Raw genomic sequence first — 24700 nt, forward strand, 5'->3', positions numbered from 1 at the left:
TATTTTCAGTATTCTTTGCCAATGGCAAAACTCAAAAGCATCAATTCTTTCTTGGACTCCCTTATTTATTGTCCAGCTTTCACGTGCATATGACGCTATTGAAAACACCATTTCTTGGGTTAGATGCACCTTAGTCTTCAAAGAGACATCTTTGCTCTTCAGCACTTTAAAGACGTCTTTTGCAGCAGATCTGCCAGTGCAATACATCATCCGATTTCTTGACTGCTGCTTCCGTTGGTGTTGATTGTAGGACCAAGTAATATGAAATCTTTGACCACTTCAATCTTTTTTGCATTTATTGTGATGCTGCTTATTGGTTCAGTTGTGAGGATTTTCATTTTCTTTATGTTGATGTGTAATCCATACTGCAGACTGTAGTCTTTAATCTTCATCAGTGAGTGCTTCAAGTCATCTTCACTTTCATTAGCAAGGTTGTGTCATCTGCATATTGCAGGTTGTTAATGAGTCTTCTTCCAATCCTGGTGTTGTGTTCTTCTTCCTATAGTCTAGCTTCTTGGATTATTTGCTCAGTATACATACTGAATAAGTATCATGAAAGAATACAATCCTGACATACACCTTTCCTGATTTTAAACCATGCAGTATCTCCTTGTTTTGTTCAAACGACAACTTCCTGGTCTATGTACAGGTCCTCATGAGCACAATTAAGTGTTCTGGAATTCCCATTCTTCTCAATGTTATCCATAATTTGTTATGATCCACACAGTTTAAAGCTTTTGCATAATCAGTAGAACACAAGTAAACATCTTTCTGCTATTCTTTGCTTTCAGCAAAGATCCATCTGACATCAGCAATGATATCCCTAGTTCCATGTCCATTTCTGAATCCAGCTTGCATTTCTGGAAATTCCCGGTCAATATACTGCTGCAACCATTTTTGAATTATCTTTGGCAAAATTTTACTTGCATGTGATATTAATGATAAAACCAAACCAAACCAAACTCACTGCTGTTGAGTTGTTTCCAACTTATAGCAACCCCTCCTTGGGTTTTTGAGGTGATATCTCTACAGTAGATTGCCCAATCTTCCTTCTGAGGAGTGGCTGGTGGGTTTGAACTGCCAGCCTTCTTGTTAGCAGTCAAATGCCTTAGGCACTACCCCACCAGATTGCCACGTTCTGTTGGATCACTTAAAACACAGCTCTATTAAAAAGAATAAATAATCAAGTCCAGGAATTTCTTGCTTTATGATTTGCTTGCAAGTCCAAATAAAACTTTGTTAAGATGCAGTAGACATTTCAGATAGTCAAGGTCTTGTTCCTTTCTCCCTGACACATGATTTCAGGGTCTCTATCCATGACCCTTGTACACACCCAAAGCTGTCTGCATGATGAGTCCCTGGAACCCAGTGCTTGCTCTGTGGTCTGCCTCCCTTTTTCATCTCATCCTGCTCAGGTGCTGCACAAGGATTGACTGGACTGTTCCATTAGGGAAAAAGCCTGTGCCTAGCTGCTTGCCACTAATGTAGGTTGTCGCTAGAGTTGGGCACTCATTAAATTTTGCTAAGAATTGGAAACATGCTATTAGAAAGAAAGATTAAAGTAAAACAACAACAAAAAAAAATCAAATCTTAAGCTTTCCATTAACATTTAAGATAAAGAAAACTTCACTTGCAAAAGGATAGTTTTTGATAAGCTATTTATGGGATGATTAATATATTTTTAATCATTAATACCAGTAGAGGCATATAAGAAATAATTCACATCATGTTACGTAACCAAAACATTGAAATATCTATCAGAACTTTTTGTGTTCCCTACTCCAACTAGAGTGTCTCTTTGTCAGAAATTATAGAATGTAATTCTCACTTATGCCATTGCATGACATATTCATTTCATCTGCAAGTTACTTTTTTCAAATGTGGATGGAGTCAGATATTTCTGAAAAAATGAAAGTGCATTGAAAAGTCTGACTGTCATGTTAGAGAAGTCCAAACTAAAATATTGTAGTGGGAAAATAACCCAAACAACACACTCTATATTTTGGTCCGTTAGACTTTGCCAACAACTTTAAAACTGTGCAGATAATTGCTTACTCAAGTGTTTGCAAAGGATAAAATAAGAGACTCAGCTGCTACTCCCACGTTCTTTTCTAAAGTTGAGAATTGGGATTTGTCTCTGTCTTTTCTTGGATCGTGTATGTCGTAAACCAGTTGCTATTGAGTCAATGTCTCCTCACGGCGATCCCAAGTGCATCAGAGCAGAACTGTGCTCCATATGGTTTTCAATGGCTGATTTTTCAGAAGTAGACTGACAGGCTTTTCTTGGAAGCCAGCTGTGGGCGGATTCAAACCTTTGGTTAGCAGCTGAGCTTGTGAACTTCTTGTACCACTTGGATGTCATCCAGGAATTCCATTGGTGCAGTGGTTAAAGCATTCACCTGCAAACCAAGAGGTCAGCAGTTAGAATCCACCAACTACTCTGCAGGAGAAAGATGAGGCCGTCAGCTTCTGTAAAGATTTATAGCCTTGGAAACCCTGTGGGGCAGTTCTACTCTGTATATAAGGTTACTACGAATTGAAATAGGATAGATGGCAGTGGGTTAGCTTTGTTTTTATATGTCATCTCTGTTGCTATTGAGTTGATTTAACTCATAGTGACCCTATATGGCAGAGTAGCACTGCCCCATAGGGTTTCCAAGGCTGTAAATATTTACAGGAACAGACTGCCACATCTTTCTCCACTAGAGAAGTTGGTGGGCTAAAATTGCCAACCTTTTGATTAGCAGCCAAATGCTTAATCATTGCACCACCAGGACTCCTTTTTTGTATGCCATGTTGTTGATGTTGTTAGGTGCCATTGAGTCCATTCTGACTCATAGTGACCCTATGTACACCAGAGGAGCTCTGGTAGCATAGTGCCTAAGGCACTTGACTGCTAACCAGAAGGCTGGCGGTTCAAACCCACCAGCCACTCCTCGGAAGGAAGGTTGGGCAATCCTACTTCCGTAGTGATACTGCCTCGGAAACCCAAGGAGGGGTCGCTATGAGTCGGGGCCGACTCGACGGCAAACAACAACAACAACAACAACAACAACATGTACACCAGAACAAAACACTGCTTGGTCCTAAGCCCATCATTGCAGCCACTGTGTTAATATATTTTGTTGAGGGTCTTCCCCGTTTCCTCTGACCCTCCACTTTATCAAGCATGATATCCTTTTCCAGGGACTAGTCCCTTCTAACCCCATGATTAGGTGAGATGAAATCTAGCCCTTCTGGCTTCCAAGGAGCATTCCAGTTGCACTTCTTCCAGGAGAGATTTATTTGTTCTTCTGGCAGTCCACGGTACTTCAGTATTCTTTGTCAACACCACAATCAAAAGCATCAATTCTTCTTCAGTCTTCTTTGTTCATTTTCCAGCTTTCACATGTATATGTCTGTATGCCATAGGGGACCTTTATTAACTCTGCAAAAGAAACAAATTTAGTTGAATGGAAAAAGACCCTGAGGTCTCTGAACCTCCAGTCCTTCAGGGCTCCATCAAGTCCTTCCTTGCCCTTACTACTCATAAACCCTTCTGTGATGAGAAAAGCTATTGTCTTGGCTAGGTTTCATAAGCCATGTGTCTTGAAAGAATAAATATGTGTTGTTTAAAAATACAAATCTACCAGACAGTAATTGATATACCTGAGAAATAATCAGCACTCAAATTGAGGAATACTGAATACCACGTGATCTTGTTGGAGATGTAATGTGCATATGAGAGGCTCTGAGAAGCATGCAAGAGGAAAACCTGTTTAATCCATTGATTCTTAAACTTCTTTGACTAGAAGCCTCTCCCCCCCCCCATGGAAGACTTAATGAGCATCTTTTGACACACAAGTTATTAAATAGTTTGAGGGAGATATGAGTGATCTATTTAGAGAGACTTCCATGGAGTTCTTGGCCTCTGCTGTAGGTGGTCAGAAAGAATCCAATGAAGTTCCAAGGGGTAGGGCTACTGGCAACCTCTATGGATAAGATTTGTAGGATTTGAGTGGAATTCCTGAAAATGTGACCAGTTATCAAGTTTTAAGCTTCCAAACCTTATCTCTAACCATAGTCCAAGAAACTGGTCTATATGAAGAAGAATGCAGCATCAGCATTGAAGGAAGACTCATTAATAACCTGTGATATGCAGATCACACAACCTTGCTTATACTAAACAAGGAGGATTTGAAGCACTTACTAATGAAGATTAAAGAATACAGCCTTCAGTGTGGATTATACCTGAACATAAAGAAAACAAAAATCCTCACAACTGAACCAATAAGCAACATAATGATAAATGGAGAAAAGATCAAAGCTGTCAAGAATTTCGTTTTAGGACTTCTGGTAAGATGGAGGAATAGGCAGACAAGTGACACAGACCCTCTTCAACAAAGAAAAGAAAAACCAATTCAGAAAGATACAGAAGATAATCCTGGAGCCCTGAGCTTTGAAAGGAACTATATAGAAGTGGATTAGGCACCAACAAGTGGAAAAACCTGAACAAAAACAGTGAGTACAGAGATGTTCATAGCTGCAGACTCTCTGCTACTCTGATGCTACTCTGATGGGACCAACAGCTTGAATATTTCAAATTGGTGCTGGGACCTGAGAATTGACCTAAAGATCAGGCCTGGTCACCAAGGGCTGCAGGGATGACTGCACTGGTGGCCTATGACTAGGAGGGGAAACAGCAAGGAGGAAGACAACCTGAGCTGTTGTCTTTTCGCTGTCCAGAGGGTGCAGCCATTTTGATTGTTTACACAAGACAGCCATTTTGGATTTTAAAGTGATAGCATTCTCATTTGGATTCCAGGGACCTAAGAATAGGCTCTGTTTGCCAAGGTTGGCAGGGACGTACAAGAGGACGACAACAGGAAAGGAGACATGGTGAGTGTGTAAGTGCTGTCAACTAGTGAACAGAGGAGCACAGCACAGTACCCTGCTTGTGTAGATAAATACAAACAAAACAAAGAAAATGAAAATCATGGGCAAGTCACTCCAATTGTATGTATGCAATTAAATATAAACACAAAAATGTCACAATGCCTCGGAGACAACAGAGCATCACAGTCCACACAAAGAAGCAATATAAAGTAGGAGAAGCAAGGGACCAGGATACAGACCCAAAATACATCCCTGAGGAAGATGTAGTATTGGAACTCCCTGATAAGGAATTCAAAAGAATTATATTTAGATATCTTCAACGAATTGAGACGCAGATCAAGGAAAGCACAGAGAAAACCCTAGAACAATTTCAAAAGGCAATACAAGAACAAAATGACAAAATAAATGAAAAATTAGAAATACAAAATCTACACACAGAATTCCAGAAGATCAGTACTAAATTTTCAGAAATAGATAAGACATTGAACAGGCAAAAGAGTAGAATTGAATCAATGGAAGATAGAATTAGTAAGATTGAAGGCAAATACCTCAATACTTCTTTGGAAAGGGAACAATCAGAAAAAAGATCAAAACAAAATGAAGAAAGCCAAGGTTCATGTGGAACACCATCAAAAGGAATAACCTACATGTAATTGGAATTCCAGAATAGGAAGAGACAAACCACAGAGAAAATTGTCCAAGATTTGTTGGAAGATCATTTTCCTGGTATGATGAAACATGAGAATATATCTATTCAGGAAGTCCAATGAACCCCAAACAGGATAGACCCCAAAAGAAAATCACCAAGACAAATCATCATCAAACTCACCAAAACCAAAGACAAAGAAAGAATCATGAGAGCAGCATGGGAAAAACGAAAAGTTACCTACAAGAGGCAACCAATAAGACTAAGCTTGGATTTCTCAGCAGAAACTATGCAGGTGAGAAGACAATAGGATTGTATATATAAAGCACTGAAAGAGAAAAATTTCCAACCAAGAATTATGTAACCAGCAAAACTGTCCCTCAAATATGATGGTGAAATTAGGACATTTCCAGATAAGCAGAAATTAAGGGAATTTGTTAAAACCAGATCAACCTTACAAGAGATGCTAAAGGGAGCCCTTTGGACAGGGAAGCAACAACAGCCAACAACAACTGACCATTAACACCCATGATGATATAGCCCAGAAACCACCCCAGCTATGGAAGTATCCAAAGTAACTAAGCCTACAAAACTGTAAACATGGAGCCAGAGACATCAATTGACAAATGAGGACAAACACATACCAAAAAGAGGGAAAAAAACTGTGTCGTTACAGAACTTCTTGATGGTAGGGAAGTCAAGACAACTAGAAGACAGAACGCACTGCTCTAAATTTGGGAATAAAACTATAAATCACAGAATAACCTCAAAGAAAAATGATAAAGCTTCTTATCAAAACAAAAAAGAGGACCAGCACAAATATTTAGTAAATACTAAAACAATAGCAACAAAGGAAGTGATAACACGATTCATAAACAAAATGAGATCAGCATAGAAAATTATATGAAACAAAGAAATGACACCACAAAAAAGCACATAACAAAAATGACAGCAACAAATTCATATTTGATGATAATTACATATCTGGCAAGGGACTTATCTTTAAGATTTATAGAAAACTCCAATGCCTCAGTGGCAAAGGAATTAACAATCTAATTGAAAAAATGGGCAGAAGACATGAATAGACACTTCACCAAGGAAGATATTCAGGTGACCAGCTAATACATGAAGAGATGCTCACGATCATTGGCCATCAGAGAGATACAAATCAAAATAACAATGAAATACTGTCTCACCCCAGCACTGATGGCAAGGTTCAATGAGACAGAAAGTAACAAATGCTGGTGGGGATGTGGAGAGATTGGGACTCTCATACACTGCTGTGGGCCTGTGAAGTGATACAACCACTGTGGAAAGCAATATGTCGATTCCTTAGAAAGCTGGAATTGGAGATACCATTTGACCCAGCAATTCCATTAGTAGGTATATATCCTAGAGAGGTGAGAGCCAGGACAGGAACAGATATACACACACTCATGTTCATCGCAGCACTATTTACAATAGCCAAAAGATGAAAACAACCTACATGCCCATCAGCGGAAGAATGGATGTCCAAACTATGGTACATACAGACAATGGAATGCTATGCAGCACTAAAGAATAATGTAGAGTCTGCGAAGCACCACATGGTATGAATGAACTTGGAGGACATTATGCTGAGTAAAATAAGTCAATCACAGGAGGACAAATATAGTATTAGTTTGTTGTTGTGGAGAGTCAAGGAAAGGTTTATATATGGAAGGAAACTTTCTTTGTTGGTTGCCAGGGATGGAAGGGGAGAGGAGGGAACACTGCAAAAAAAAAAAAAAAAAAAAAGCATTGACCCATGTCACTTTAGTTTTGTGTATTTCACTGTACATAATTTATATTTCAATAAAATGCACTAAAAAAATTTCATTTTACTATGATCCACGATCAACACCCATGGAAGCAACAGTCAAGCAATGAAAGGACATATTACATTGGGCAAATCTGCTGCAAAAGACTTCTTTAAAGTTTTAAAAAGCATGGATATCATTTTGAGGACTAACCTGACCCAAGCCATGGTATTTTCAATTGCCTCATATGCATGCCAAAGCTGGACAATGGAGAATTGATGCGTTTGAATTATAGTGTTGCTGAAGAATATTGAATGTACTATCGGTTGTCAAAAGAAGGAACAAGTCTGTCTTGGAAGAAGTACAGCCAGAATACTCCTTAGAATCTAGGATGGTGAGACTCCATCTTACATACTTTGGACATGTTACAAGGAGGGACCATTTCCTGGAGAAGGACATCATGGTAAAGTAAACGGTCAGTAAAAAAGAAGAAGCCCCTCAGTGAGATGGATTGACATAGTGGCTGCAAGAATGGGCTCAAACTTAGCAATGATTGTGAGGACAGTGCAGGACTGGGCTGTGATCCATTCTGCTGTACTTTGGGTTGCTATGAGTCAGAACTGACGATGACAGCTAACAACAACAGCTCTAGCCAGGGTTGTGTTCTTGTCCACTCCAGTAAAAGCTCAGATTAGTCAGACTAGTTCTCTCTGCCTGGGCTGTGGAGTATTTACTTTAAAATCAAAAGAGTCAATCCCTTATTTGTCCCTGATCTTATTAGAGTATCCTTAATGTCCCAGGAACACTGTCTTGTTTTTGTATTATTCTATCCATAATGTAAGGATTACTTTATGGCCAAGCTAGACACCTATAGGCATAATCCTGCTCAATGTCTAATTACTCTTGTGTTTTCTTTGGCACAAAAATTAGTACAACCTAAAGAAAGTAAAAGAAGAGTCCCAAGTGAGACTTCATAATTTTTTCATTAAACATGGTGGGAATTGGCATTTGTTGTATTCAGCATATCCCTTTTGTGCTAGGAGCTGTGCTGCGTGCTTTGTGTACCTCATTTTGACCTTACAGCCACCCTGTAAGGGAGGTGCTTCATGGGGAATGGAGGTTCAAAGAGATTAAATTGACTGCCTATAGTTAAACAGCAAGTGATGACGAGTAATTTGAATTTAGATCTATATGATGTCAAAGTCTACAGTTTTTCAACAGTACCATATTGGGTCCTTAAAAGAAAAAAAAATACTGAAGATTAAATCAGTGCTTATTATAGTAGAATTTAAAGCCCTTTCAGGCAATTGAATCAATGATGCATCATTGCCTAGATGACTAAGACAAGGCATGAACGCATTTTCAAACCTTGTCAACTAAAACTTCAAATTTTTATAATAATCTCCCTGGCATGATTAGAGAAACGAAAAACAAAACCCAATGTACTCCATAGACTGTTTTGTAGACTAAAGGTCCTTTTATTGTTGGTCATTTCTCAAATGTTTGACCTTCCATTGTGTTCCCGTGCAGGCAGGAGCAGACCTTCTCCTTTCTTCTTCTCCTTTCCCGGAGGGGATATGAAGAAGTACTTCTGCCTTCAGTTCTGTGAAACAGAGTAAGCTTTAGCCTGGTTGGAAATATGTCAGTGGTGTGAACCAGGTGCATCCTGGGAGGCACGGTGCTCTGGCCCCGATCCTGTGAAGCCTGAGAAAGCCTGGTGAACTCTGCAGGAACTGACACAGCGCCAGAGCCATAACTAGCAGGAAACAGGGCTTCGGTGGCACAGATGCAAGACAGAGAAATAACTTTGTTCTTAGGAGCTGTTTCTTTCAAAGAAATTTGCAACAGGACTGCAACCAAAAAATACACCACTCCGTAGAATATAGAGACATATAATAGATGTCTCTATATTCTATTATGGAATAAACAGGAAATGTCCTATAGCTGAGGCAGAGCTGTGTTTTAAGCCACAGACTGAAGGGGTACTTTTTCTCCCAACCTTGTAAATAAATAAGTACACAACTAGTCTATTAAGAAATATAACAACGAGTTTGACTTTGTAATGTGAAATCATCAGCATTTCTTGAACCCTTTGCTGGGAAGTCGATTCTGACTCATAGCGACCTTATAGATAGAGTTTCCAAGGCTGTAAATCTTGACGGAAGCAGAATGCCACATCTTTATCCTGTGGGGCAGCTGGTGGATTTGAACTACTAAACTTTTGGTTAGCAGCTGACCACTTTTCTTTCCCCTTATGGTCTCCCAATCTTACCGATGTGTGAATAGTTATGTGGTAAGTTACTGTGTGATTTAGGAGAAGAGAACTTCCATCTACTGAATGCCTGCCAGGTACCAGACTCAGTGCTTGGGCTTTGTGTATGCCATCTCTTTTAATTGCCACAATAATCCTATATAAGTTACTAATGTCTGGAAATAATTTTACAGGGTTTGGTAACTTCCCTCAAGTCACAGAATAAGTAAGTGGCAGAACCAGGTTTGGGACCCTGTTCTGTCTCTAAAGCTTATTTGCTTTTTGTTATATTGTAGGAGTCTCTGGTAGTGCAAACAGTTAATGTGCTTGGCTGTGAAAGGTTGCACATTAAAGTCTACTCAGTAGCACCTCAAAAGAAAGCCCAGGTGATCTACTTCTGAAAAATCAGCCACTGAAAACCCTCTGGGACACAGTTCCACTCTGCCTCTCATAGGGTCACCATGAGTTGGAGTTGACTTGATGGCAATGGGTTTAGGTGGTTTATTGTGTTGCACTCAAGGTGGAAGCTTCAGCTGCTGTTGAGCAATTACAGGTGTTCTCATTAACACTCTGAGAAGGGTTCACTGGTAATGCCAGTCTCTGACCCATGTCTAAATGCTCCTGGAAGGACCGGTTCTTTTCACGTTGCACATATCTAACATAACATCTAGCACAGAGTCGATTCTCAATAAATATTTGTTGATGTGAAATTACACTGCTCACATAGATTTGGCCTATTGGTGATGTTTCAGAAATGTTGTCATTGTGCATTTGGAAGGCGTGATTGTCCTTTGGAATACCACTGGATCTCATTGTGTATTTTTATTTTAAGATATAGAATGGCCACAAAAGGAAAAGTGGCTTTACATTCAGACATGAGGAGACACTAAGCAATCAATAGGATTCTGAATAGAAATCTCAGTAAAATGAAAATGAGGAGGACATATATAAAGATACAAGTGCTTCTGGGAAACATGGTTGTACTCTTTTTCTCCTCTATTTCCAGAAGGATTTAGGACACTCAGTTGTCATGATTGTACTGTCCCATTGTTCTTGGGACAAGAACAATCTTGAAATGCAAGACCATATTTTTCACATATAATTCTCGGAACAAATTTGCTATGTTTTCACAGCCTGAAACCTCATACTTCATTCTCATTCATCCATGATTTTGACCAATGTGAGTCAGAAGACTATCAGCACTTAGGGGAAATGTGAAGCCTAAGGGTGGCCCTATTTCTATAACCTGGGACTCACTGGCATGTGATGTCTTCATGATGAAGGGCTATATGGACGCTTTCGCAGCACAGGGAATGTGTCCCCTGCACCACATTGCCTATGTGCTCTTTCTCTGAAAGTTTCCTCTCCTGAGCTGTGGGTCTTTTTAATCGAAACCGATCAGGTGATAACATGTCACATGGTGAGAATCAGTGTATTTTCATATTGTGAGATTTTTAAGAAATTATCTTTATTTTTAATTGTTCAGCTAGACATGCCAATGAATATTTAGGCCACATTTTGAGCAAAACTCACAAGGTGGTTTTTTCAAACCTCACATGTGTACAGAAAACAACACAATTTTGAGAGTTTGCTTAAAAGAACAAAGCATGAGAAATACAGTGATACAAGCTCATAACCAAATGCAAATCAGAGAGCAGATCTGATTCAACAGGAGAAGAGGTTACTGAAAACAAGGCTGTGTTTTGCAGGAAGCACTATGTGAAGATAAGGTTGCAGGATGCTCTCCCAGTGCCTTTGTGGGAAGCCTTAAGCAGGTAGAAACAGTCTGATTTTTGCTAAGCCTAGCTGAGAGTAAGGGATAGGTCAAGGTTTCAAGAATAAGGTTCTGAGTATTCACTGTTGCTGTTAAAAGGAAAAGCCATCTACCAGGCCTGGCAGTGATAATATATTCTCTTCTCACTGAACTTGAACTTTCACCTACAAAAAATAGCCCTTTGATTCCTTTCTTCTCTAGCAATAAAAGAGTTAAACTTGTTAAGTCAACTATTAATAGTCCATGGACTAGGAGAAGAAAAATTGTAAAGATAAAATCCGTAGATAATCCAATAATGTATTTTAACTAGCAATGGACTCCCTCTGCCTAATATTGCAAGAGAGCTACTAATAGGCAAAAAAAAGTTTTCACAATCGTTTTCTTCTTTTGTCAAAGAATGAAGAACTCAAGAAGCCTCCAGACAACTGAATGCATGAGACAGGTACATTAATTCATGCATTGTGTCTCCTTTTTCTTCAGATTTTTACTGTACTATTAGTAGCTACTTCATAGGCTTAACCATAGGATATTTGATTGTTTTCTCTGTGAACCTGTCCTCGAGACCTAATTGAAACATAAATACTTTTGCCCTGTAAACTTGGAACTACTAATAACACCTCCAATATTATTTATTTAAATTACAACCTAATTATAAGAAGGCCTATTTCCTAAACTCAAGGTAGAGACTCCATTGGCTAAAATAATATCTTTGTTCCTATACTTTATCATACACCAGTGTTTGCTTTCTTTGATTTGATCATGGCCATTAAAAACAGATGACCATTAAAAACAGATGACTTGAAAGCCCACCCTGCATCACCGAAGCACAGAAAGAGAGCACTGGAAGCAGGAACACATGCAACCTCTTCTCTTTGGGGGCCTTACCAGACTGAGGGCTTCAGAGAATTAAAGTGATATAAAAACATGGTTCAGTTCATGGTTACGAAAGGAAAAGCAAAGTCAGTGTTTTCATTTCTCTCCTTACCCATATCAATCATTTCAACTCATCATCCACTCATTTCATAAGCTTCTCACAACTTTCTTTAGCATCATCTGACAATCTCTCTCACTTTAATGAAAATATAACCAATTCTCCAAAATTTCCCCTAATCCTTAACTCTGCTAGCCTCCATCTCTCTACAGGAACTTATTATAATCCAGTCAAGTTTCTAACATTTCATTTGTACGTGAGGAGGGTGGCGGGGAACAGAAAACAAAGCAATTGCACTTAGGGAATGAGATTTAGCTGTCATTCTATCTTGCTGGAGAAATAGCTTGATAGTGGCAGAAATTATCCTTCCACTTCCACATTCTTTGAGGGAAAGTGAAAGGGGCATCACTAATTTTCATACAACGTTAGTTATATTAAGAACTTCTCAAGAAAGAATTCAATGTACAGAGTGTAGGAGACTAGAGAAGAGTGCTGTAATAAACTGATTTTATGGTCAAGTATCTGCAGAAAAAGTGGCAACAAAATTCCAAGGTGACCATGCTAGCTAGAACCATAATTAACCACAACGATCTGCCAGGAAGGTAAAGTCTTTCAGAAACCCAAAATATTTTCTTTACTTAAATAATGTTAACTTTAGCTAAACAGTTGGGTAACTGTTCACATGAAATTAAGAAAAAAGAAAAATCCAGTTACTATTAACACCAAAGAAATGAACGCCAATCATAAACCAAAGATACTTTGGTACTGTAGCCATAACAGACAGATGTGTGGTATGGGAGCAGGGAATTCCCTGATGCTTGTATGACAGGGTCATAGAAGGTTTGCGAGACCTGCTATGTTTCCTGTGAGGCTGACACGCAGCCATGTTTATGACAAGAGTCCCATAAACACAAGCTTATCAGCTGTTTTGTTAAAACAGAGTGTGCAACATTGCTGTGTTGAAAAGTGACTTCAGGCTTGCTGAAGGTCTCAGTAATCTGAGGAAACGATGCTTGGTGCCATAGATTAAACACTATGGCCTCAAGCGGAATGCATGTGAAGTTTCCAAAATATTTCCTCAAAGACTTTATTTAGTTTTGGTTTGTGACCTTAGCTGGGAAGCATAAAGACTGACATGGGAAGGCAGTTCAGAAAGACATCTGTGAGGATTTACGTTGGGCAGCTTTCAGAAGATGAAAGATGTTAAAAGTTAAGGCCTTTATCTGCAAACAATAGTATATTAATAAACTCTATATACCATATTTACAAATGCATTCTCTTGTATTAAAACTAACAGTATTTTGTTCACAGTGCCATTGTTTATACAGGTAGCAGTCCCATAATACTCATGTATTTTGGCATGGGAATCAGTAGCGCTTGGTATTTACAGAAAATGTACACATGTGAATATATAAACATGCCACTGAATCTGAGTTAGCGATAAAAGACACATGGGCTATGGTGCAAAGGAACGAACCCCACAGCACCTTCCCCTTGAGCAGAAAGGAAACATGGATTCTGAAATTGAGACGATGCCAAGTCTCTGACCCAAGGTGGCATAAAGTCAATAACAAAACAATGATCCCCTTGTTCCGTTTGGGTACATTGAGTAATCTTAGTCCAGAGTTTTAGATCCATTCTCTAGTGCATAAAATATAAAAGTTAAAAAGATTTATTATTATTTTTATAATAATAATTATTATTAAAATATAAGGTACTTTCTCTCACGCTCTCATCTGTGCTCTCGCACTTAAGACCAATATCCTCGGAGTTCCCAATATGCTGGTGTTTTTGTCATGCAGCTCAGCAGTCAGATGACACACGGGAAAATGCTTGGGACTCTGTATGAACTGTTGCCCGTCACAGTGTGACCCAGGGCCCGTGGGGGACACGGCAGAAGCACCTCGTTCCTACGCCCCAGTCTTCTCCTTGGGCTGGCAGCCTACCCCTGGAATCAGCTCCCATGTTCCTGAACCGAGTTGCTCTTGTCGGCAGCTAATGCTGAAGTGACAATGGCTTCTATACAGGTGGAAATAGGAGTGGAGGCTTGAAAAATAGGATGGCATTCAGAAGAGGCCAAGAACAAAACCCATAGAGGCTGGGTTCATTGGCGAGAACCCCTCAGGGCTTCTACACTTTCCCGGATGCCTCGGTTCAGGGAGCTTGTGGTTCTCTGGGCTCAGAGCAGGGGGCGGGGCCTACTGGGCATCGGCGGCGGGTCCAGTCTGCGCCTCCTTCTCGGTCCCTGGGCCTGCGTGCTCCGGGCCGCCACCGCTGCTGCTCCTGGGTTGTTTGTGCAACAGGCTCTTCCACTGGGCTTTGTTGTGTGTGAGATGGCTTAGCATGTTCTCAGACAGGGGGCTGTTTCCTGTGAAACGGGTCCATTCCCGGAAGAGTGGCTCTACGATGTAAGTCATGAAACCTGGGAGAAGAGACGAGGCAAAACTCATCACCGTAAGGACAAGAAAAACTGCTTTTCTTAAATACTATTGGGGCCCTACCGCCTGCTCACCCTGGGAGTGTGAAGGTACACAAGATGCCGTCACTATCCATAGTCTAGGAGCATAAGATGTGTCACTGCGGGCTTGTCATTTCACCTATATGTTTCCTCATTTGTTCAACAACAACAACAACAACAACAAAATAAGAGTACAAATCCCCTAGGAGCCACAGTGGACAATGGTTAAGGTCTCAGCTACTAACTTAAAGGTTGGTTCAAACCCACTCAACAGCTGCTCCTAGAAGAAAGACCTGGCTGTCTCCCCCTGGGAGAGCTCTGGTGGTGTAGTGCCTAAGGCATTTGACTACTAACCAGAAGGCTGGCGGTTCAAACCCACCAGCCACTCCCGGGAAGGAAGACTGGGCAATCTATTTCTGTAGAGATACTGCCTTGGAAACCCAAGGAGGGGTCACTATGAGTGGATTCGACTTGATGGCAGTGAGGTTTTTTTTTTTTTGTCTGCTCCTGATAAACAGTGGAGTTGATTCAGAATCACAGTGACCCTGTAGCACAGAGTAGAACTGCCCCAAGAAATTTCCTAAGCTGAACTCTTTGTGGAAGCAGCCTACCACATCTTTCTCCCAAGAATGCCTGGTGAACTGCTGACTTTGGGTTGGCAGGTGAATGCTTAACCATTGTGCTACCAGAGCTCCCTTGGTGAGTATTATGGCTTTGGAACCTTATGGGACAGTTCTCTGTCACATAAAGTCTCTCTCTATGAGTGAAGATAGATTTGTCCGCACCTAACATCTGCAACAGCCAAACCCATATTGTTGTTAGGGCAACTAAATGATGTAACACAAGTCAAATGCTTAGAAAGCTGTTGGCGGGTAGTAAACAATAAATACTGGCTATTATGATATGCTCTGGTGGTGCATGCCTAAGGCATTTGACTGCTAACCAGTAGGTTGATGGTTCAAACCCACCAGCTGCTCTGCAGAAGGAAGATGGGGCAATCTATTTCCATAAAGATTTACTGCCTCAGAAACCCAATGGGGGTCATGAGTTGGAATCCACTGGATGGCAGTGAGTCTGGTTTTGTTTTTTTTTTATTTGCAGAGGGGAAGGACATAAACAAAAAAAAATAAAAATACATAAAAGCCTGAATTGGCCCTAAGGAGGAGGGAGGGAGCAGAGGACAAATGACTTCAGGAAGACCAATGACTACATTATTGCTATTATTCTTTCAGGATAATAGCTTTCCTTTACTTTCAATTATGTAGAACAAGTAAGTTGAGGTAAATAACATTCATTTTCAACACAGATATTTACCTGCATAAAATCCTGCTTTGAAGGAACCCGTGTGGTGGGTTAAAGCTTGGCTGCTAACCAAATAGTCATTGGTTAGAACCCACCAGCCACTTGGTGAGAGAAAGATGTGGCAGTCTACTTCTGCAAAGATTTACAGCCTTGGAAATCCTATGGGGCAGCTCTATTCTGTTTTATAGAGTCACTATGAGTTGCAATCAACTTGATGGTAGTGAATTTGGTTTCGGTTTTTGAAAAACTCTGCTTTAATGATTAGCAAAGATTGTTTAATATTAGACATCTTTGTATGCATGTCTCTTATTTTAGACTTGTTGTCTTCTAATCATGTTTTGCTATTAATGTGCTTTCCATATTAAACATACCGTGTTAAGCAAAGATAATATTCAGTATAGTCTTGAATTATTGGAATCATCATGAACTTGGCCGTATATAGATTCTATTGCCTTTCTTTGAAATGTAGGTGTGGGAGAATAGGCAGTTGTTTTCAGCATAACAGTATCTGCCAAAAACTAACCCCATATGTTTATGAGAGTACAGATTATAAAATTTGGTCTGATCAAACCAATTTGGTCCGATTTGATCGGACAAACAACAGACACTTGACCTTTGAGGACAATATAGAAATGGGAGAAGGATGCAGCATGCAAAAGATTATTGTACATTTCTGTATCTCATCTTACATGAATTAGGACTTAAAATTGGGAGATCATTCTAGATAAACTAAACCCGAGGAGGAGAATTAAGCCAACGACTTTGTATTTAGCATTTTGATAAGGTTATGTAAGAAGTCAGCAAAGAAGAATTTCACTTTTTTTGTCTTTTTGAATTTTCTTCACCTCCTTCAAAATTTCTTTATCTAATTTCTAATATGTTTTATCTTTGAATAAAAATACTGAAAAATTAAAACTTTTTAAAAATCAAAGTTTGAAATGTGAATACTTAACAAGTTTACCTTAAGTATAAAAATGTTACAAATGATATTTTAAAGTCCAACATCTAAAAGCATCCTCTCATTCTATTCCTGAATTTACCTGGAGATACAAAACCAAAAAACCGAACTTAACTCCCATCGAGTCATTTCTGACTCATAGTGACCCCCAATGGGTTTCTGAGGCTGTAAATCTTTATGGAAGTAGATCACACTATCTTCCTTCTGTGGAGCAGCTGGTGGGTTTGAACCACTGACCTTCCAGTTAGCAGTTAAATGCTTTTTCCACTATATCACCAGAGCTCCCTACCTGGATATACATACACTCACTTACTCCCTTTGAGTCAGGTCCGACTCATAGTGACCCCTCCTTAGGTTTCCGAGGCAGTGTCACTACAGAAGTAGATTGCCCATCTTCCTTCTGAGGAGTGGCTGGTGGGTTTGAACCTCCAGCCTTCTGGTTAGCAGTCAAATCTATATTTACATTTGTCTGAGTCCCTAGACAGTGCAAATGGTGAACTCACTTGGCAGCTAACCAAAAGGTTGGTGGTTTGGGTCCATCCAGAGGCATCTCCAGAAAAAGACTTGGTGATCTACTTCTGAAAAACCAGCTATTGAAACCCTGTGGAATGAGTTGTAGTGTGACATGTGGGGTCACTGTGATTGAATTGACAGCAACTGTATTTGTACTAGTCAGGTTTATAAAGATATCTTACTTGGAAAGCCATTTCAAAGTCTGAATAGAAACCATGAGGCAAGTTTTCAAATAAAGGAAGGCTTTTGACTGCTAACCAGAAGGCTGGTGGTTCAAACCCACCAGCCACTCCTTGGAAGAAAGGTTGGGCAATCTACTTCCATAGAGATACTGCCTGGAAAACCCAAGGAGGGGTCACTATGAGTCGGATCTGACTCAATGGCAGTGAGTTTGGTTTTTCTGCAAGATTAGATTTGGGACCTATTCTCAGTTTGTTGTGCCAACATCCAGTTAAGGGTTGGGAGTGGAGGAGAGGAGGAATGGTGGCCTCAGGGTAGATGGGGATTGAAGGAAATCTTCTTTCCTCTCATCTTTCTGTAACCAAAAAAACACAAACCCTTTTCCATCTAGTGGATTCCAACTCATGGCGACCTCCATTGTGTTTCTAAGGCTGTAAATCCTTATGGAAGTTGTTGCTGTTGTTGTTGTTATGTGCTGTTGAGTCGGCCCTGACTCATAGCGACCCCTCCTTGGGTTTCCCAGGCAGTATCACTCCGGAAGTAGGATTGCCCAACCTTCCTTCCGAGGAGTGGCTGGTGGGTTTGAACCGCCAACCTTCTGGTTAGCAGTCAAGTGCTTTAGCCACTGTGCTACCAGAGCTCCTCCTTATGGAAGTAGATTACCTCATTTTAGCAGCTGGTGGGTTTGAACCGCTGACTTTCTGGTTAGTAGCCAAATGTCTTACCCACTGTGCCACCAGAGCTTCTTTATCTTTATGTTGTTGTTGTTGTTGTTGTTATGTGCCGTCGAGTCACTTTATCTTTATAGAGTTCATCAATTAGAAGTTCATGTAATTTAATACCTCATTTTTTAAATGGAGAATTAGATGGAGAGAGGAAAGGAGTGGGGAAAAGGGACATTAAGTCCTGGTTCCATTTGGTTAAATATGAATGACTTAAGCAGAAAATCTGATCTAAGTTTGATACCAGCACTCTGGACATTTTCATTTTGGATAATGAGAAAAAAGAAAGGAGACATTTTCATGCAGAGAAGAGTCAGAACAGAAGAAATAGTTGTATTACTTAGGACCCATTGGAAAAATTGTGCCTGGGGGACTAGAGCCTGCAGCACCCATTAAACCTGATTGATCTGTTTGGATTTTTCTAGCTTAGTCTGATCTCCCCTTGCACACCACACTGCCCAACCCTGAACCTGTAGAACTAAGGAGGAGCTCTGGTGGCATAGAGCTGAGAGAGGTGGAACAGAGACAGAGAGACGTGTACATTAGGAGCTGCTTTACAATCACCTCTCTCTGTCTCCGTTGTTGCTGTGCTGATATACGTCCAAGGGATTTCTCTATTCACTCAACCCCCATCTCATTTTTAAAGCAGGTATCTATGGTAACCACGTTTTCCTGAGCTGAAAACCAGGACATGCGATCTGACAAAATAAGTGTGTTCTCATGACAACAAAGGGGCAACATCTCTGAAATCAGGTCTTGCAAATTCAGGTTATGTGCTTAATACAGGGAGTGCTTTCTTTTGTGATTCAAAAGGTCTTTAAACAGTTGCCTGGAAAATTTCTTTGTAGTCTCAGAACTCAACAAAGTGAATAGGACTCTACCAAAACCAAAAACCAAACCCATTGCCATTGAGGGGATTCCGACTCACAGTGATCCCCATTGGGTTTCCGAGGTGGTAAATCTTTACGGCAGTAGATTGCCCCCTCTGCCTTCCACGGAGTGGCTGGTCAAGGTCGATTCCTTCCTGATCCCAGCTGCAGAACCTCTGCCCATCCCAGGAGCTGAGGCTGCATCTCTGTTGCTCTTGCTCCCTCCGCCCCTCACCAGCCATTCCCTAGCGTCATGTGCTCTGAGTACCCCCCCCCCCATTTTAAATTGATTTTGCTTGTTGTTGTTGAACATGGACAGAGCCAGACAAACACCAGTTTAGCCTTTTCTGCACTTACAGCTCAGTGGGACTGATTCCGTCCTTTGAGTTGTGCAACCACTCTTACCCATCTTTTCTGAGTTGTTCTCCCCCATTATCATAAACTCACTGCCCCTTGAGCTTCTTATCCAGTCTTTCAAATTGCTGTTATTGTTATTAATTTGATCCCATATCGATCCCAAAAGGGCACAATGCTCAAGGCAGACATTCTTTACCTGTTAAGCTGAACTAGTATTTGGTTTCCAAAAGACTTTAGGGGACATTTTTGGTTTAAGGTTTAAAGATGATTTCATGGCAGTAGTTTCAGGGGTTCATCTAGCCTCCATGCCTCCAGAAAGTCTGGAGTCCATGAGAATTTGACCTGGTCCTATTTTTCTTTTTAATCTTCCCCCATTTGCTTTATTTTTTTTTAATTGAATTAAATTAATTTGTTTGGTTAAATCAGTTTAATTATAAAACAGCATAACAATATTAAGGGTGGCGTAGGGAGTTCTGGTAGCATAGTGCCTAAGGCATTTGACTGCTAACCAGAAGACTGGCAGTTCAAATCCACCAGCCACTCCTAGGAAGGAAGGTTGAGCAATCTACTTCCATAGAGATACCACCTTGGAAACCCAAGGAGGGGTCGCTGAGTTGGGTCTGACTCCATGGCAGTGTGTTGCCTTTTTTCGCGTTAGAAGAAAATGGATTACTGTGCATCTCATCAGTAATTCCTACTTCATATTTCTGTATTCCATTCAAATCTTTGTAACTAGATTAATTTTGTCCCTATTAGGATAACTTCATGAATCTTTGTGGGAATGTGGATTTGATTTGACTTTCAGTGATTACAAGCATATCATTCTAACTGCCCTGGTTTCCTTATTTTTCATTTATCTTTTAGGATGTCTCTTTCCTTCCCAATGTGAATGTGTTAGACCTTGGGCTTTGCAGAGGTGTGCAGCACTGTGAATGCCTTAAACAGTCAGGTCTGTGGGAACAGAACAAAAACCATGAACTAATACATGTCAGTGCCATACCTAATAATAAGAAGAGTGAGTTTAATATTCTGAGCTGGTTCAATTGAAGACAACCACAAGGAACAGAAAGAGTTGCCTTTAGTGTGGATGGAAATTGGTGGAGTGTTTTAAGGACTGACTGAAATTCTTATCAGAAAAATTTCCTCCACAAAAGGCCTAAAGTGTCCACAGTTTGATTTGCTTAATGATCTTATGCATAACTTAATTAGAAAAAGTAATAATTATTTTGGATGCATCAACATCACACATCAATTCACACTTGAATGATACAGTTCTAAGGGAATGAGACTGAAAATTAGCTTTGAAATGCCAGCAAGGGACCCCAGGTCACAGTGGGATAGTATGGCTTGAAGGCCCTTGGAAGTGAGTGTTGGGAGAGAGAGGGGGATAGTAAGTCAGACTGGAAGGTCCCTAAAGGTAGATTCTGCTGACTTCCCACCTTCTAAGCCCTGATGAGGGTATGAGCCACCATGCTTTTAAGCAGCAAATAGTTCGTTCTTATCACTCTTTTCCTACTCTATTTGGTTTTGATTCAATTCTAAGATACAAAATTCATACAAGTTGGCTAAGGTTCTATAATAAAGCCATTACTCTAATTTTCCTAATTTTTAACTGATAATTACCTAGTAGATTCGTCATGATTAGAGTACTTATTTGGATTTAGCCATGCAAAGGAACATTGATTAATGAAACTTCCAGTTTGGATCTTTCAAAACTGATATGTAGAACTTTTCTTAGTGACTCCTAGCAGAGAAGCCAAAACTGTCTGGTTAAAATTGAATTCAGCTTACCAATTTGTATACTAGGGATTGAGTCTTTCTGGTGATTACAAAGAGGACTGATTTCCAGTTCAAATTTCTGCTCAAGGTCACCTAAGAAGAAGGAGGAAAAAACATTATCAATAATTTAGCAATTATATAAGTGTTTATAGTTTTGAATGACTTAGTTGGAAGAGGTTTTTCTGGGAATTATTGTTTCTTGCCTTGTTATCTTCAGAAACCCTGTAGCCCCATCAGGCTCTGCCCTGCTCTGCTAGCTTCTGTGAAATTTTACGATATCAGAGAGTCAATGATCATTTACAATTAGGTTAATTGGAATTATGTGTACTCTGGGATTAACTTTTGAACAAGAGCTGTAAAAACAAGGACAGGACTAATGGGCAATTTCCTAACATGAAATGGAAGTTCTGTCCTTAAGCATAAGTTTAAGAAAACAGATTTTATGCGAAGAATTCAATTTCACCTGCAAACAACTAGGAATAATAATAGGTAGGAAATGGGAGAGAGTAACTAGAAAGATCTAATTTGAACATCATTCCAATGTGTAGCTATAAAATTAATCAGAAATAAAGATCTTTCATTCTGATTCCTTAGCCTTTTGCCGAATGTAATGGAAGGTTAAAAAAAGTATAAAGGTCAGAATAATATTTCTTTTTAATGCTTTTATCAGCCAGGAGACTGAAGGAGAAATTAATCATGTAAAGCAGAACTCTGCTTTGTTTAAAATACTTTATCAGTCCTTTCTGAGGGTGAAAAATTGTGAGGGTTTTTTGTGTGTATGTGTTGGAAAACAGTAGGGTTGATCAGCAGAGAAGCTGGGCCTCAGAAACATAAGTCCAGTTCGCAGATGCGAATGTACTTCCCAAAACTAGAGGATATGATAAATATACAACACTGATATAGTGCTTACTGTATGCTAGGCACTTTAGATATGTTAATTAATATGTAATTGATTAATACTGCAATGGCAACCTCCTTACATAACCTCCATTTTACAGATAAAGAAATTGAGGCACAGGGAGAGTAAGAATGTCACTCAAGGTCACACTGTTAGGAAAATAGAGCCATGAATGGATTCCACCCTAGGAAGTCCAGCTTCAGAATGTCTGTACTTAACCACTGAGCTAGAATCCTCCAAAAACCAAACTCACTGCCATCGAGTTGTTTCTGACTCATAGCGACCCCCATTGGTTTCTGAGGCTGTAAATCTTTATGGAAATAGGTCACCCCGTCTTCCTGCCATGCAATGGCTGGTGGGTTTGAACCACTGACCTTCCCATTAGCAGTCAACTACTGCCTTATTCACTATGCCACTAGAGCTCCTTGAGCTAGAATCCTACAGATGCCATGTTTATGTCATTTCCTCTAAAGCTAGCCATGTTTCCCATGATCTTTTGTGCTCTGGTGCTTCTTAAGCCCCATGTGAGGAAATCATTTTGGCTTAAGCTTGAGGAGTTCGGGGAAATCTCCTTACACTTGCTCTTCAATCCTGGATGGTCACAGCCTTCTGAGGGCAGGACATGACATAATTTGATATGAAATGAATTTTCCTACAACCAATTCCATTCCTCACCCCTATTTCTGCTAAGGTGCTATTGATTTTTTAGTCAAGCTTGACACTTCAGTGGAGTCATCTTCCTTTTTCCATCCATATTGAGGCACCAAATGCCATTTATTCCTCTGTTGGGACACTCTGCCTGAACCTAGACTGGTTTCTCAATAACTTGTTCTTACTTTTTGCTACTTAGCCAGTCTTTCTTCCACTTCAATTGTACTTGTGGTCCTAGTTTCACTTTCTGTGATGACTCCTATTGTCATGTTTTCTGATTTAGCCTGGTTGTGCAGTCACTCAAGGTCTGTACACCTCTACAAATCCCTTTCTCTACAAATCTGCTTTCTCATTCTAGTCTTCTATGGGACTGAGCTGGTCTAACAGAAGGGCATGTCCTTGTCTCAGTGCCTCTGTCCATTTTCATTCTCCTCTGTCTAAACCAGTGCTCTATAATAGACCTTTTTGCACTGCCCAATAGGGTAGCCCTTTGAAATATAACCCCCCAGAATTAGGAGCTAAAATTTCAATTTAACAATTTAAATAGGAGCCTGTGCCTGTGCCTGTGGCTGCCATACTGCAAAATGCAGAACACTAGGAAGGCTGGGCAATCCTACTTCCGTAGTGATAACTGCCTCGGAAACCCAAGGAGGGGTCGCTATGAGTCGGGGCCGACTCGACGGCACATAACAGCAACAACAACACATGTATCTTTCAATACCCAGCTTGGACAGTATCTTCCTCAGCCACTAGATCTTGTCCTGTGACCTATCCCAGTTGCTTGATACTTAATCATATGCCTCCATATGATGCCTGCTTTACAGCTGCTTTGAATTGTCATTTATGTGGGAATTGGCCTTCCAACTAGATCTCTTATTCATTCCCTTATCCCATAGATAAGGAGCTCTGGTGGCATAGTGCCTAAGGCATTTGACTGCTATCCAGAAGGTTGGCAGTTCAAACTCACCAGCCACTCCACAAAAGGAAGCCTGGGCAATCTACTTCCATAAAGATTTACCACCTCAGAAACCCAAAAAGGGGATGGTGTGAGTTGGAACTGACTTGATGGCAGTGAGTGTTTTTTTTAATCCAATCGATATTTACAAAGCACTTGTGCCTAAGGCATTTGACTGCTAACCAGAAGGCTGGTGGTTCAAACCCACCAGCCACTCTCTGGAAGGAAGGTTGGGCAATCTACTTTCATAGTGATACCGCCTGAGAAACCCAAGGAGGGGTCACTATTAGTCGGGTTCGACTCGATGGCAGTGAGTTTAGTTTTCTTTTTTTGCTTTGTTTCAGACACTTTACTAATTAGTGTAGAGAGGAAAACTGTATAGTTTTTCCCCCTCCAGGAGCTTTGCTGATTAGTATTTTGAGGGTACAAAATATGAATAACTATACTTCTTAATAACTATACTTCTTTGGATCCTTCATAACACGCACAATAGGGTTTTGTTTATAGTAGGAAGATCACAGTTTTGCTGAAGACTAGCCACAGCTAGAAGTAGATGTTTACTAAAAACTTCTGGGATACTTGGTTGATTGAGAAGACACAAATTTGAAGTCAATAAGGATAGAAATTTGACTTTCTGAAAGGGTTGGTACAGGCATGGTGCTGGGAATCCTAACCTCTGTTCTGAGAATTTAACAGTTTTTCTAAGTTATGGGATTTCATTTTCCTTTCTCTCTGTCCTTGAGGAGCTCTAGTAGTGTAGTGCCTAAGGCATTTGACTGCTAACCAGAAGGCTGGTGGTTCAA

At 40.2% G+C, this 24700-nt stretch overlaps 1 protein-coding gene across 1 annotated transcript in view; it reads right to left on the minus strand.

Annotated features, from left to right (window-relative positions):
• Positions 1-14453: 14453 nt before the first annotated feature.
• PDE7B (phosphodiesterase 7B) overlaps positions 14454-24700 on the minus strand; it is a 200694-nt gene continuing 190447 nt past the window's right edge. The window contains exons 12-13 of the mRNA XM_007946318.2: positions 21406-21486; positions 14454-14677 (exon numbers count right to left, since the gene is read on the minus strand). Coding sequence (XP_007944509.1) covers positions 14454-14677; positions 21406-21486 — 305 coding nt within the window. The remainder of the gene's footprint in view (positions 14678-21405; positions 21487-24700) is intronic.

This window comes from Orycteropus afer, unplaced genomic scaffold (assembly GCF_000298275.1).
Source record: "Orycteropus afer afer isolate SDZICR_OR568_19922 unplaced genomic scaffold, OryAfe1.0 scaffold00155, whole genome shotgun sequence".
NCBI lineage: Eukaryota > Metazoa > Chordata > Mammalia > Tubulidentata > Orycteropodidae > Orycteropus > Orycteropus afer.